The sequence below is a fragment of the Colletotrichum lupini genome, chromosome 6 (genome assembly GCF_023278565.1).
Source record: "Colletotrichum lupini chromosome 6, complete sequence".
Taxonomy (NCBI): Eukaryota; Fungi; Ascomycota; class Sordariomycetes; order Glomerellales; family Glomerellaceae; genus Colletotrichum; species Colletotrichum lupini.
Window position 1 is genome coordinate 4,422,889 of NC_064679.1, and position 15,269 is coordinate 4,438,157.

General features: G+C 40.6%; 4 protein-coding genes across 4 annotated transcripts; 1 reads left to right on the forward strand and 3 right to left on the reverse strand.

Annotated features, from left to right (window-relative positions):
• Window positions 1-788: 788 nt before the first annotated feature.
• On the forward strand, window positions 789-4,838 carry CLUP02_12793 (ankyrin; the record flags this gene model as incomplete). Its single annotated transcript, XM_049291753.1, has 6 exons — window positions 789-1,131; window positions 1,198-2,561; window positions 2,979-3,002; window positions 3,061-3,078; window positions 3,279-3,518; window positions 3,579-4,838. The coding sequence occupies 6 exons, from the start codon at window positions 789-791 to the stop codon at window positions 4,836-4,838; spliced, it is 3,249 nt and encodes a 1,082-aa protein (XP_049148899.1).
• Window positions 4,839-4,965: 127 nt separating this feature from the next.
• CLUP02_12794 (uncharacterized protein) lies at window positions 4,966-5,844 on the reverse strand (the record flags this gene model as incomplete). The annotated part of the gene is made up of 1 exon (XM_049291754.1): window positions 4,966-5,844. The coding sequence occupies one exon, from the start codon at window positions 5,842-5,844 to the stop codon at window positions 4,966-4,968; it is 879 nt and encodes a 292-aa protein (XP_049148900.1).
• A 62-nt stretch (window positions 5,845-5,906) lies between these two features.
• On the reverse strand, window positions 5,907-7,916 carry CLUP02_12795 (HET domain-containing protein; the record flags this gene model as incomplete). The annotated part of the gene is made up of 5 exons (XM_049291755.1): window positions 5,907-6,027; window positions 6,089-6,184; window positions 6,280-7,356; window positions 7,425-7,736; window positions 7,849-7,916. 5 exons carry the CDS (start codon window positions 7,914-7,916, stop codon window positions 5,907-5,909), a joined length of 1,674 nt encoding a protein of 557 aa, XP_049148901.1.
• Window positions 7,917-11,901: 3,985 nt separating this feature from the next.
• On the reverse strand, window positions 11,902-12,132 carry CLUP02_12796 (uncharacterized protein; the record flags this gene model as incomplete). Its single annotated transcript, XM_049291756.1, has 1 exon — window positions 11,902-12,132. A coding segment is annotated over one exon (231 nt), but the record flags the coding sequence as incomplete, so codon positions are not given.
• Between the last annotated feature and the right edge of the window lie 3,137 nt (window positions 12,133-15,269).

Consider the following 15,269-nt stretch of genomic DNA (forward strand, 5'->3'; position numbering starts at 1 on the left):
CGCTTCGTTTTTATATCGTTTATTAAGGAGGAGGCGACTCTAGGGGGTCTAATAGAAAAGAGTTATCTTCTTCTTATTATCGTAGCGCCGACTACGCTCTCTTGTTATGTCTCGTTTTTATTAGTATTTTAAGCTTCCGGCCTAGTCCCCTTCGTAAGTAGAGATTTTAAACTATTAATAAGTATACGACATAGGGAAGAAGCTTATAGAGGCTAACTACTATTAGGGTTTAAAAGAGGAATTACTAAAATCTACCCTTCCCTCGAGGTATACTACTAGCGCTCTATATATGCCTAAGCTGCTCCTTTATTACTTAGTCCCCCTCTTTATGCCCCCCTAAGCTATCCCTTAACCGACGAGGCCTGACCGGCGAGGCCTAATAGCTTCTTAGCAAAAGGGGTAATTTTTCAGCCTTGAGTACGCACATAAGATATTATTATCTTAACACGGCACGCCTTTTACTTTTACGCAGATCACCAGAGACTCTCTCTACCTCTAACAAGTTTAGGTAGACTCCTATAGCGTGGGCATGCGCGCATAGCTACACGGATATCATCGACCAGATGGCTACATCCTCCTGTTCTAAATCTATTTGGGACTTCCAGGTTGAGGTGACATTGGGTGTTGAAGCAGCTCCCTCATTCACGAAGCCCTACCGTGGCCTCTGCGCTCTGCACCTTGCGGTACTTGCCTCGGCAAAGACTGTATCGTTTCTGCTGAATCACGGTTTTGCCTCAGACCTTGACATCACTGATGCACAACTGCATACCCCTTTACACTTTGCCACAATGTTTGGGCAGCTGGAAACCATCAAAGAACTTGTTTCTCGGGGGTCAAATATCAACGCTAAGGACTGCGACGGATGGACCCCCTTGCACTTCGCAATCCATCTCGAGAAGAAAGACACTGTTGAGCTCCTTCTGGAGCTCGGCGCGGCCCATATGGAGACGAAGAAAGGAGAAACGCCGCTCGATTTTGCTTTGTCAAAGGAAGAATTTTATACCAAACGAGTTCAAAGGTCCATCCAACAAAACCTGAAGACTGGCGCAGAAATTCACTGTGACAAGCAATGGCTGGCCTCTCTCTCTCGGACCATGGAAAAGGCCATCATTGACGGCGATACTAAAATTTGTAGAAGACTTCTTAAGGAAGGTTGCCCGGTGGACATTAAGATGAGATCTTGCCATACTTGCACAGCTCTCATTTTCGCTCTGTCACGTAATGAGGTGTCTGCGAACATCGTCGACACTCTGGTGGAACACGGAGCAAGTTTCCGTGGAACTACCTGTGCCCGCCATACGTGCGGAAATTTCAAGCGACACGGAATCCGCCATTTCAGCGACTACACTTCAGACAACTCCTCATCTTCCTCATCCTCCTCATCATCTGATAGTGATGATAACACAAAGTACCGGCAGTATGCCTGGCCATCGTTTGGATCTACCAGTCTTGACATGCTCATGTGGGAGGATGATTTGTTCGAGAAAATTTCAACATGGCTATGCTCCGTTCCGGAAGAGGACATGATATGGCTCATTGAAAATTCCATAGCCGTCCATGTAGCTGTGGATCGCGGCAGCCTCAAGGCTCTACAGGTTCTCTTATCTCACGCTGCTAAGATCGGTGATGGTCTTCACAGAAACTTGGCTTATGAGCTTGTGAACAGGACTGGATGGCATTCTGGGCCCTACGTAGCCTCGCCTCTTCAGGACGCAGTCGATGCTTGCAACCTGGAGCTTGTCCGCCTTCTTCTCGAATATGGAGCAGAAGTTGACAAGAAAACCATAGCGAAGGGAACTGCCCTTCATCAAGCCGCGAATCAGGAAAGCATCGAGCTTGCACAACTTCTTTTGGAGCACGGGGCCTCGCTTGCATCCAGAGATTATAACCGTGGATTCACCCCTCTGGAAGAAGCAGTTCAGTCTGGCAACACCGAAATGGTGAACCTCTTTTTGGATCGTGGGGCATCTGTCAGATATCCTCAGTATGCTGACACATGTCTGGTTTGTGATTCGACGGAAACTGCGGTTCTGATGCTAAAATCAGGCATCCCTCTTCAAACGATAGGAAGGTATGGCGTACCCCTCTGGGCACCGGCGTGTCTGAAAATCCGGCTTGCGACCTTTATTTTCAACTCCGATTATGGCCATGCGATAGCATCCGAGGTGAATGCACCAAAGCTTTGGCAGATTCTATCCTACGCCTACTACGTTGGAGAGAGGGGTCGTGTCCGGCGATTTCTTCGTCTGCTGTGTCGGCGAAGTGGACACGGATCCATACAAGACATGACTGAGTCCGATGGAAAAGAAAACGAAAGATCATATGGCGTGTTGTGCCTCTTTGCTGATCTCGGACTCGTTGAAGAGGCCAAGTTGCTGCTGGACTTGGGTTGCAACATTGAGTTCGAGGGAGCTTCGACTGGCACTGCGCTAATGGCAGCAGCTCATGGGGGTCGGCTAGACGTAGTCAAAATGCTCGTCTATGCAGGAGCACGGATATGGTACGAGAAGGATGGATTAGGCAGGAGTGCAATAGTTGCAGCTAAGGATTTCCCAGAAATCGTAAGTTGGCTGTTGGTTGGAAAATTTACGGAGCAGGCGAAAATTGAGGTGGCCCCGCCTGACTGGGTAACGGACCAACAAAGCGAGATTCGCCCCTGGAGCGGATATCGTCTTGGCAAGTTTTCTCTGTCAGGAAAATACGCTCGGCACTGGGGAGATTCGAGTTTGAGGTGGTTGTCGTGTTTGGATAAGGCACGAAGGAACTTGCGGGGGAAAGTTGTCGTATCAAGGTCATGGAACAGAGAATACTCATAGGAAACGAGTGACAATAGGTAAACCTGAATGATTTTCTAGGATAAGAAACCGTCACATGCCAGGATTCGTCTGCCTTGCATCATGCAGTGCTCCCGAATCAATGTGGTAAAACACCAACAATGCATGCGGAAAAGACCTTAACTCGGATTAACCGGCTGACAGGTACGACACCGACAGCAGACAAAGGTACGTAAAATGGCGGCAAACTTTCCAAGACTGTAGCCAGTGCGCCTATAGTCGTTAGATCAACCGTGACAAGACCGTAAGTCCGGTCCAGCGGACTGTAAGTCCAGACTTCCAACGACTGTCATGCAGGTCGGTAAAGAAGGAACGAATCTAACCCGATCGATCCTTGCAATTTTTTTCAACTGCCGTAAATACGAGCGTGATCCCGCTCTTCTGAGACTGTGTTCTAATTGTAACCATCTTTCTCATTTTTGAGGTCAAGCCGTGGGTACCTAGGTAGTCATCAAGATGGGCAGCATATTCTCGAAGACTGCGCCCAAAGCACCGGCAACAGTGGCTACAGACACGATCATCCCCTTGAACCCCAATGATGACACTGCCCTGAACAGAGGCATTGTCATGGGCTTCATGATGCGCTTTGATAACGTCTTGAATCCAGAAAGGCTGCACTCGTCACTTACGAAGTTGCTAGGCCGTGAAGGATGGCGAAAGCTTGGTGCTAGACTAAGACTGAACGTAAGTTCTAATCTCAAGTATTCGAAAATGCGTCGAGACAGCTTTTCACATATGCGGCAGTCTCAGAAAAAGCTTGAGTACCATGTGCCTGAGCTATACAACTCCGAAAGACCAGCTATTGCGTACTCGCACCAGACGTACGACTGCAGCATCAAATATGATCCGCTCGCTTCGCGGCTACCGAAAGCAACTTCAAGGCCAGCAGTCATAGGAACTCCACCAGAAAAGTTCCAGGATTTAATGCGAAGATCAGATGGCCCCAAGTCGATGCAAGACTATATCTATCGCGATGAACCTCAGCTGAGTCTGCACATCGTCTCCTTCGATGACGCGACGCTTGTCAGTTTGACATGGCTGCACACGTTATGGGATGGGATCGGAAGGCAGGAACTTCTGACTGCGTGGACTGCCATTCTCGAGGGTCGCGACGACGATGTCAAAGTCTTCCACGGGTTTGACACAGATCCCCTGGCAGAGCTGGGAAAGGACACTGCAGAGCCATTCGTTCTGGCTGATCAGCGTCTTTCAGTCTGGGGACTGGCCCGAATCGTCCTGCAGTATATTTGGGACATCCTCCGTCATCCTTTTGAAGAATCTCGCATTGCTTGTATACCGGCAGCTTACATCGAAACACTCAAGAAAAAGGTCAACCAAGAGTTGAGTGAACAGAGCACCGGCCAAGAAAAGTTATTCGCCAGCGAGGGAGACATCGTGACCGCCGTTATCGGCCGCCTATGGTCGCAACATTTGCCGGCGAATACCAACAAACCGATTGTCCTCGGAAACGTCATCAATATACGTCCTGCGCTTGCTCAGGACATTCTTCCAGAAAAGACCGCATTTATATCAAACGCCACATCCCTGATCCTAACCACCATCACCGCGGAGGACCTCTGGACAAGGCCGCTGAGCTACACGGCTGCCGCGATACGACGATCCATCCGAGAGCAAGGGACTAGAGCGCAAATTGAAGCTCGCAAAGCCCTAGAAAAGAAACATTCTGCAGCTTTCTTTGGAGACAAGAACATGCATCAGATTTTACTGTCAAACTGGGGCAAAGCCAGATTCTTCGAAACAGACTTTTCTTCCGCCGTCGTCGAGCCTCACTTAGTCTCTGTTGCTCAACCGCACAAACTTGGGCGCCCCTCGCTGATTCTCAATGCGAACTATGTCAGTGGCTTCCCACTTAGATTTGCGGGTCCGATAATTGGCAAGGACCTAGATGGCAATATTTGGTGGGGTGGCATGTTGCGGACTGGTCTTTGGGATAGAATTGCGCAAACCTTGGAAGATCAGGGTTGGTATTTGGTAACTAAGTAGTCTGCTTGATTCTATCTGCACCACGTCACTATCGCAGATCTATGTCTTGTCTATATCTAGATAGCTGGCTTGTTGTGCTCGAATTATGTCTGCTCGTGGGTTCGCCTCGTTTCGTGCCCAATTTACATCATTGTTTTCCCAACAATAGTTTCAGGCCCTTCAAAGCTTGTTCGTTAGCCGTGAACAGAATGCCACCGGCCAAAACCGTTCGTCCTAGTCGCATGACTGTACCTCTCCAAAGGCCCTTTACTCCATCCTCGGCCATGATCGCTCGAAATGACTCCATTGTGCCCACGGCTTTGGCCTGTTGAGCCTTTGTCTTGATCGTGTCAAAGGGTTGCGTCGCTACGGTCGTGACTGTGCCAGCAAGCGCGCCGTTGGCAAAGCTCATGATCGGACCCTCAGGGCTGATTCCCTTGCTACGCTCGAAGTCTTTGATGATACTATAGCTGCCGAGGCGAAATCCCGTGGTGCCGATTTGTTTCAGGGTTGTGGTTATATAGCCGCGCCAAAGAGCCTTCAGAACTCCTTGTTCTCGCGTCAGAGTTTTGATGCAATTCACTGCACCTGTGAATCGTCGCGTTGTCTTGGCATCGTCGATGAGCGCTGTCTTGATGCGCTCGCTCGGTGTGACAATGATCGTGCTGCTGACGATCCCAGCTACCATTCCTGACGCGATACTTTGCATGGGTCCTAGCGTACGCGTCTTCTTGTCTTCAAATACGGAGCGAATGCTGTCGAACGCGACGAACCTCACCGCGTCCTTCCCGATAGACCCTACGATCATCGTGCTGCATCCCTTGTAAAGCGCTGGCAACCCCTCATCGCGCGCAACGCGCAGAACAATCGCGAAGGGGTTCCTTGTCCCTTTCTGGTGCCCATAGAGCTGTACTCGCGTCTTGGCGAGCTCAAATGGGTACGTGCAGGCGGCTTCTACACCGCCGGCGATGCCTCCCGCAGCGAGTGAGAGTAGCGGCGATGTCTTGCCGTCCGCCGGAGCGACCATCGCAAACCCAGATCTACCCCGGGGGCGTATTGATTTTCGAGTTTTTGTTGAAACGAGCACTCTTAATGTGTACACAAAGCAAGACAAAAGCAAGCCGGCTGGTCGTAATCTTTGGACTCAATGTCGGAGAAATATGTCGATGATTTAGGAGGATTGGGACGATCGTCCCGGCCCGGTGTTCGCCTCGGTTAATTGTCGGCCTCATCAGGACGCTTATCGCCGGATGCTCTCCAAGCTAGGTTACACCTTAGCGGCGATCCAACACCACACACTGAAAACCGCGGACTCATTTTTCAAGGTGTCGATACACCTGACGCGCCTTACACACCGCAGATTGTCACTAACTATGCGAACATGACCAATAGTGGTAGGTAGTTCATCAACTTATCATGGTCCTCTTCTCGTAAGCCTCGATTCCATGAGAAACGTAACTACAAGATGGTCAATGTTCGCTTTTCTGCTCCCTCAAACCACGATGACTTTCCCCGGTCAAGAAAAGCACCAACGCGGTAGAACAAAGACGGAGATCTTTCCATCAATATCAGTCCCCTAACATTCTCGCCCACTTGTTCTGGGTGCCGTTCACTTCTGAGACCGAGAAAATACAAAGTGTCTTGACTCCGCAATACCTCATGATGTTCCTGGCTGTATTGGTCGGCGTCAAGAAATATGTACCCGACCCATTCGTCCTTATAATTAAGCCATCTAGGACCATCAGAATCTTTACCATGACTGCCTGCAGCTCTGGTAGCCAAGCACGGACCCGAGATGGTTAGAGACCCCGAGGTAACCCTCCCGTAAGGATTCCCGGGGGAGTTTAACGTGGTTTCTGCACCAATGATATCCACGAGGCTCTCTCCGGTTTGTGCAAACGCAAAGTCAACGGATCCTTGCACGGATGCCCATGACCATGACGGAGCCACCCATTTCTCTGGTCGGGATTTCTGAGATTTGGGCAAGAAAATATCTAGTGCCCCTCCCTGCCGCCAAAGCAAACTTCTCTCCAGCTGCTTGTGCCATAGGCCCGCCAAGTAGCGACCTAGCCTACCATTCAGTAATGTGTCGAATTCCCGGGCCATTCCTTCTATTGCAGGGAGTCTGTCTGCTGGATTGGTAAGATTCCGGGATGAATAGTTCTGCACAAGGCCATCCCAAAACGATGCAAAAACTCCTTCTCTTTGGAGCCAAGGGGTGTACATGGGAAAGAAAGGTTTCATCTTGATCTTGTCAAGCAAAGAATGAGGACAGATGTAATGGATCCTGGAGGAAGTAAAAACCAGCCGCCGAGGAGCCAGTTCCCATTCTTGGAGAGCCCATGCCCGGCGACTGATAGGCTCGTCTTTGAACTGAACGCTGGTGTCTAGAATGACTGATGTGTTCTGGGTATCCTCGTGTGGAGGCTTGACAGGAATCTGGCATTGATGCGCGGCTATAGAAAAGAAGCCATCGCCGGAGTCTGGGGCATTGGCTGCGACTATTGTGATGAAAGAGTTCTTGTAGATACTGGCCATTCTGGCGACTCATATAACCAATCTTCGTCAGAGTCTTGGAGGATACATAATGCATCGATCCAAATGTACTGCATATGGAGTCCTTGCGCTACTCGAAGGGCATCTTGCAGACTGAGAGGCAGTGCCGAAGGAGAGAATCCTTGCTGTCGGTCGGCCAATGTCGCCGAAGTGATTGTGAACGTATTCGATTTGCCCCAACAGTATGACAAGGCGGCGTATTTGGGATTCTTGCCAACTTCTGCTGTGTTTTTGATCGTGATCAAGTTGTTAGCGTGATTACTGAGGTCGACGAGTCGTGTTGGTAGCTCTACCTCCCCGATGGGGAAGCAAGCATGGTCCGCTTGGCATTGAAAGATCTCTGTTTGGGCCATTTGCCAGTGACTTGGGACTGATTGGTCTTTGACACAGTTAGAGATGTTTCTCAGAAGACCCTAGTTTCATGTCACCTACCGCTACCATTTAGAAGCCTGCAACTTATACTCTGTGGTTCTACATCTCGCGGTTCTCGTTCCGAGGCATCATTGCCATGTACACACTCTTGCGGCGAGATGGTGCCTGCATCTTTTCTTATAAAAAGTAGTAAATACTTCTCGTAGCCCTTGAGGATCACTTTAATTGGTGGTTTGTTGAATGATCTTATTTTCGCGGGCTTGGGCCGTTTTGCGAGCTTCATCATGACGCTTCCCTGACACTTCTGGCTACCATTGATCGCCTTAGAGCAGAAAGCTCTATGCAATATCATACATAGACTGCAAGTTTCCCTCGAGGCTGAGATGTCAGCTAAATTGCCCACCATGCGGGACCAATCAAGGTCGTCCAGATCCGAGGGTAAAGTAATGGTTTATGTTAGTATCCCTATTACAGGGTAGTTAGTTCGAACCGTAGTTAACGAAGAGATCAATTGAACTATATAAATATCTACGTAAGTATAAAAAGGAGGTTCTAACTATAGGTTAGGCTAGCTACGATAATCGTAAATAGGGCCCCTAATTAGCCCCTACGTAGTTAGCTAAATACCGCGGTTAAATTAGATTTCTAATTTAATATTAACTTTCTCTTTTTTTTATCGATTTAACTACTATAGTTAGAAATATAATTCGACCTCGGGCCCGTTTACTAAGTCGTCTCCTTTTCTCCCTTTTCTCTACTCTTTTTATATAACCTATTCCTCTATTCGTATAATAACTTTTCTATTACTTATAAATTACTCTAATCCCTTATTTAGTACTATTTTTATAAAAGCGTTTACGAGGTTATTTTTATTATTAATCTAACGGATCTCGAGTATCTCGTACCTTTTGTATAATTACCTAAGGGCTATAATATTAATTATAAGCCTCTTTTCCTTCGTCGTTCTTAATTTAATAAGGCATTCGTATAGTAAATAAGAATTAGTATAAATAACCGTTAGAATAAGTAAAAGGCTAATTCGATTAGTAATCTTCCTTAGCGTTATTAAAATTGTATAAGAAAAGTTAACGTTATTAACTATATTATAAACCTCCGACGCTAGTATACTTCTTATTACCCGCTTATTTTTAATTAATAAGTAATAGATTATATTACTATATATAGTAAATTCGCTCTCGCCTATACTCTCGTTAGCTAGGATAATAATATACCCTAATTACGAAGTAAGGTCGTTATTATTTATAAATAACTTATTAACGAAGACGTAGAGCTTATTAATTATAAAGTTAATTAGGTAGTAAACGAGACCTCGATCGAGATTTATCTATTACTACTTAAGCCGCTTATTAAGTACCTTAACGTTTTATTTAGTTAAATCTATAACTTATGTTACCCTAGTATAATTAAAAGTCGCCTTGGGCTAATAAATATTTATAATATATACCCCTCGCGCGAGCTTAGCCTTATACCGCTTCTTAATATTAGTTACGTTTAGATTTATAAAGTTAATTTTCTCGCCCTACCCCTTTTACTAAAAAACGACGGTTTCCCCTTTAATTATAAAAATCTTATTATTAAATACTAGGGGGGTATTTATTATAAGGACCTTTTTTAACTTCGCTATAAAGCCCGCTTTCTAAAGCTCCTTATTCTCCTTTTTTATAAAGTTAATATCGGATAGGCCTAATATATCGTCGGTCTATATTCTAACGGTCCTAAATTAATTACCTTCGTACTCCGTAACTAATAAGCACGGGTTGTACGTAAAAGTAACTATTAATAGTTAATTAATATAAAAATCGTAGTAAGTAGCTTACTAATAAGTACCCAATTCTACGAGCTTATATAGTAGCTTAAGTACTTTAATAATCGTACTTTCTAAGTACTTACTAGCTATTTCTTTTAGTAAATAGGCTAGGATTTTCTTTATAAGCCCTGTGGCCGATTAGGTATAAGCTTAAGTAATATTATAGCTCTAAATCTTATATCCCTTCTTCCGTAGCGATACTATTAATACTATTATTAATCGTTAATTATAGCGCTATATAGTAAGTAATTATATAAGTAGCGTCGCCTTTTTAATATTACCGTACCCTTAAATTATATATCTAAACTTCTTATATAGCTAGGGTATTCCTTTCCCTTTAATCTTACGAACTATTTATAATTTAAATATACGGAGGTTTATATATTTTTTTAAGTTATATAAAATAAATTAATAGACCCCTCGATCGCAAAAAGTATCTACTTCGATAAGATCTAATCCCTTATACGGCTTTTTAATAGTTATAATTACGCCTTCTTTACGTAGTTTAACTACTAGCTCGAAATCGGCTTTCTTTTTTACTATATAAAAGCTATTAATTACCTCGTCGCTAATAATAAATTACTACGTTAGGGCTTACCGTTATAATCTTCTACGACGTCTTATTAATAATATTAGTACCCTTTTAGTAATTTCCTTTTCCTCGTCGTTTATTAGTACTACTACGACGATTTCGTTAAAGATAATTTCTTATACTTCTACCGCAGGTTATATAGTTTCCCCTAGCTCTTCTTCTTTTTATAAGTTAGAAATCACCTTATTAAGATCTATATAGTACGGTCTAACTACCGTAATTAATACTTTAAGTAACTAATTACGATCTCTCGTAATTATATAAGAGCGCTCGTTAATAGAAATTAACTTATATAGCCCAGCCTATTATTAAGTAATTTCGCGCTATACTTATATATCTAAATTTAGTAGTATATTTAGATTATCCCCTATATTAGGCCTATTATACGTAGTAATTACCTCGTTAACTTACTTTTTTATACTTACTTCGCGCAGTACTCACATTACTTTTTTAATTACTTAGGCTCGTTAGCTTATGCTTAATAATAGTAATAAGGCTAAGGTCGTTTTTAAATATACTCTAAATACTAATAGCGTTAATATAAGTCCATTAGGCCCCATAATATCGTTATAGCATTTAAGTACTATCTAGAGGCATTCGTCATTAATAAAATCCGGATTTTCCTCTTTAATAATTCTAAACGCCCTTTTTAACTACTAATATACCCTCTCTACCTTTCTAATACTATAGTGCGCTTTAATAGGTACGACTTTTAGCTATATACTATAAGCCGTCGTATTATCCCTAAATTCTACTAACTTAAAGCTAGTATTAGCGTTAGTTCTAATACTATTTAGCGGTCCCTAGTATATATTAATCTAGCTTTTTCGCAAAGCTACTTATATTATTTTTACTTATAAATCCTAGAGAAATTATCTAGCACGTATAGCTTTAACGAGGTAATGCGGGATATTCTTATAAAGAATATAAAAAGTGAATATTCATATAGAAGCAAGAATATATGAATATAGGGGAAATAAGCGTATATAAAAGAGGTTTTTGTAGTAAAGAGAGTAATATAGTTGAATTACTATATGAGAAGTTGCTTGCTTAACGAAAGGTCTAGGTAGGCAAATACACGCCTATATATAGGCATAAAAACCTCCTACTAGAATATTCCATTGCTTATTAATTATGATATAATTAATAAGCGTATACGTAAGTGAATGCGTAATCGTAGTACGTAATTCCGCCTCGAGTAAATTCCAGATTATTCAGTTACCTTCCAGTACTTTCCATTGCTCACGTAAGCTTATATAAGCAGTATTGCTTACATAATCAATACCTATAATAATCTACAGAAATCGTAGATTAATATGGTATATAGTTTGCTTACGTAATATTGATAATAAGGCGAATAATAAGGTAAATAAAGTTACCTTCGTAACAAATTACCCTACTTAAAAGGATATAGCTACGTCGATTATATATAATACTAACCGACTATTTAAATAGAAGATATCGACAACGATTTCTTAGTTAAAGTTAAGCTTATTACGTAATTTAAACTTAAATTTGCGTAGGCTCTGCGTATTTATTTAGTATTAATAATATACTTTCGTTAACTACTCTAGCGCCCCTATTTCGATATTATTATTACTTAATTACTTTAGGAAGTTATATAGCCTCGTAACTAACGAGTACCTAAATCTCTAGTATAGTCTTCTAAGCTCACTTTCTATTAAGTAATTAATTAACTTCGTATTGTTAGTAAGCTTTATAAACGCATACCCCTATTATCGTTCGATTATTTTAAAGTACTTATTACTAGAGATTCTGTTCTTCGTATTATCGAATATAATACCTAGTCGATCTATGTCTTTTAGATATAGGAGAAATGGGGTATTAATAGGTAAAATATAAAAAGTTATTATTCTAAAGTGCGTCTCTATTTTCACTATACTTAGGGCGACGATTTCCTTACCTAGGCCGAAACTAATCCTCGTAATACTTACCGTTAACGTATTAAGTATTATTAATACGAACTTTTATAATACTTAGAATTACCCTTTTCTTTTAGTTAATTATTATAATATTTTAATATTTAGGATAATCCTATAGAAATCGTCTAGGCCGTACTTTTTATTTATATAAAATACCTATACGAGCTTAGTATTTAAAGGATCTAAGTAGTATAAAAAAGACCCCTTTAACTACCCCTAGATTTACTTAGTACTATATTCCTTTTTTTTAAATATTAAGAGAGACTACGTCTTCTCCTTAATTATTAAGAGAATAGGCTTCGGCCCTATTAGATTTACCTTTTTAGCCGCCTCTATATCCGTTATCTAAGGGACCTTTCCTTACTATTTATAAATAAAAGCCTACTTATTAAAAGCTTCCGCTACTTTTTATTCGTTTAGCCTCGTATATCCTCTAGAGGCTAACGGGGTAAAAAAAGAGTAGTTAATATCGTCGATTTCGTTATAATTTAATTCGTTAGTATAGGGGGTAAGATCTTCTTTATTTTCCGAATTTCTTATAGGGGGTATATACTTCAAGCTACTACTTTAGTTACCGTCGCTAGGTTCCGTACTCCTAGATTTACCCTTATATATAATAAAGAATTAGTTAAACCGATAAGGGCTAGTTTTACTATTTATTACCCTTAACTTTCTATACTATTCGTACGATTTAATACGCTCTTCTTTAGAATAGTTACTTAACTAATATCTATCCTTTTTATAAATATAGTATTACCTCTTTTATTACCCTACCCATAAGTTAAATCTCTACCTTTTTAATAAATTTAGGCCTCCTTATTAGCGATTACTATATCTAGCCTCTTTTCCTTTCTTATTATATATTTAATTAACTTAATATTACTAATAAGGGCTATTGTACGCTTAGAAATAAGTTTAGCGTAGTATTCTTACTTTAATATTAAAACTAAATCTTAGCCTCGAGTAGAGCGTCTCGTAATCTTTAGGTACCTAGTATAGGGTTATTTTTACCTCTAGTATATGCTAAACTATGGTATAAAAATATCCGACTTTCTACTTATTTATCTCCTTATTTAGCTAGGTTTTCGCTAGCTTATCGATTCGATTAATAAGCTTTTTAAGGATCTTTATTTATAATTTACCCTCTATTATCCTAGCTATAAATATAAAAGAAATCGCTTATAGCTTAGATAGGAGCTCTAGGTTCTTATTATAGGTCTCGAAGCGGCTTTAGATTACGTTAATTATATTAAGAAAGTCGTTTTAATTAAAATTACGCACCGCTTCGTAATAATAATTAAAGGCTTTGCTTATAAGTACGATATTAATTACCGAATAGTACTAGTATTCCCTAATTCCGACTTTTTTATAATAATTATAAAATATTATTAGGGTTTTTTATAAGACCTTATACTTCCCCCTAGAGTACAATTTCTCTTTTAGGAAGATCTTTTTAAAGTTTATAAATTACCTCGTATTTACTACTAGATTTTCGTTATCTATATACGATCCCTACGTCGCTACGTACTATTAATAACTTCGGGTCGTTTACCTCTTTTTTTATTAGCTAATCGGCGCCGAATTTTATATTAGTAATAGTAACGAGTTATAAATCGAAATAAATAGAATTATCGATTATCGTACTTCTAGTACTATATTTTACCCTAGTATATCCTTTTATAACGATAGATTTCCGTTAGTAATTATAGGGAGGAAATCTAGGTCGTTTACCCTTTTTTTAAATTCGTTAAAGCGATTATACGCTCTATTAACCTATACTTAGTTCTATAGTACGAATTCCTCCTCTATAATTATCGCTATTAATATTTTATATAGCTCTCGTAATTATAATTACGCTAGTAATACCCCTTGCCTATAGAAGAATCTATTAACTACTTTTGCGATTCCTAGGCTTATGCTCGCGAACTATTCGTCTAGTTATTAACTAAGGTCGTCTACGATTTTATAAAATAGGGGTTACCCCTATAGCCCCTTTTTCTTATAGACCTTAGTTAAATAGATTAATACTACGTTAATTTACTCGCCGTTAGGCTAATTCGTAATTCTATATATCTACGTCCCTTAATAATCCGGGTTAATATTTACTTATTTATAAGGGATTAGGATTCTATTTAAAATCGGGTTTCGTCCTCTTCTTTTTTACCTTAACTCGCTAAGGGGTATACTTTAACTTATACCCGTATTAGCGGTTACTAGTGTATTTAATTTGAATAAAAATATATTTAATCCGCGCGCTAGTTATAATAAATCCGTACTTTTACTACTTAACGAATTTATTAGGGTCTAAGAGATTCCCGCTTCCTCTTGCCGTCTTATTACTACTCTCGTTTTTACTATTTCTAATAATTACTACTACCTTTTTAAATCGCTAGCTATCGTACTTACTAAGATCCTCTTTTTTATTTAATATAAAAGAGTAGGTTTTAGTAATTCCTTTTTATAATAATAATAGCAGACGTTTATATTACTATAAGAAAATATAGTAATTAGTCTCGGGATCTTTATTAGTTACCGATTTCCGCTATCCTATATACCTCTAGCCTCCTAAGCCTCGTACTCTCTATAATTTCTAAATAGCTTTTTTCCTTAACCTACCTCTTTTAAAGTAGTATTCTATAAGAATAATTAAAAATAGATACTAGGCGGCTCGTAGAGGAGCTATATAGGCCGTTAGGAACCGTATAGGCTCTTAAGTACGGTTAACGAAGTTAAGCCCTCTTTCTTATAAAATTATAGATTTTAAGGACTTATTAAAAATACCTACTTATCGCTCGTACGTAGTAGGGTTAAATACCTTAAAGATCTTATTTTTTATAGCCTTTCGGTACCCTATTTTATATCTTTTAAGTAGTCTTTTTTATAGCTTAATTACGGTTAGGCAATTATCGCTTAGGTATTTCCTTTTACTAATTTAACTAGTTAATTTTTAATCGCGGGCCGGCTATAGAAAAGTCGTTTAGTAAAAAAGCTATTCGGGGCGATAGTAAAAGGCTAGTTATTTAAGTAGTTCCGTTAATTAACGTATTTTAACGTAATAAACGTCGACCTCTCGTAGGTAATAAAAAGCTACGATTACTTAATTCCGTACGGTATTTAAAAATTGCCCCCTTTTTCGTCTATTTCTATAAGGTTAATTAGTA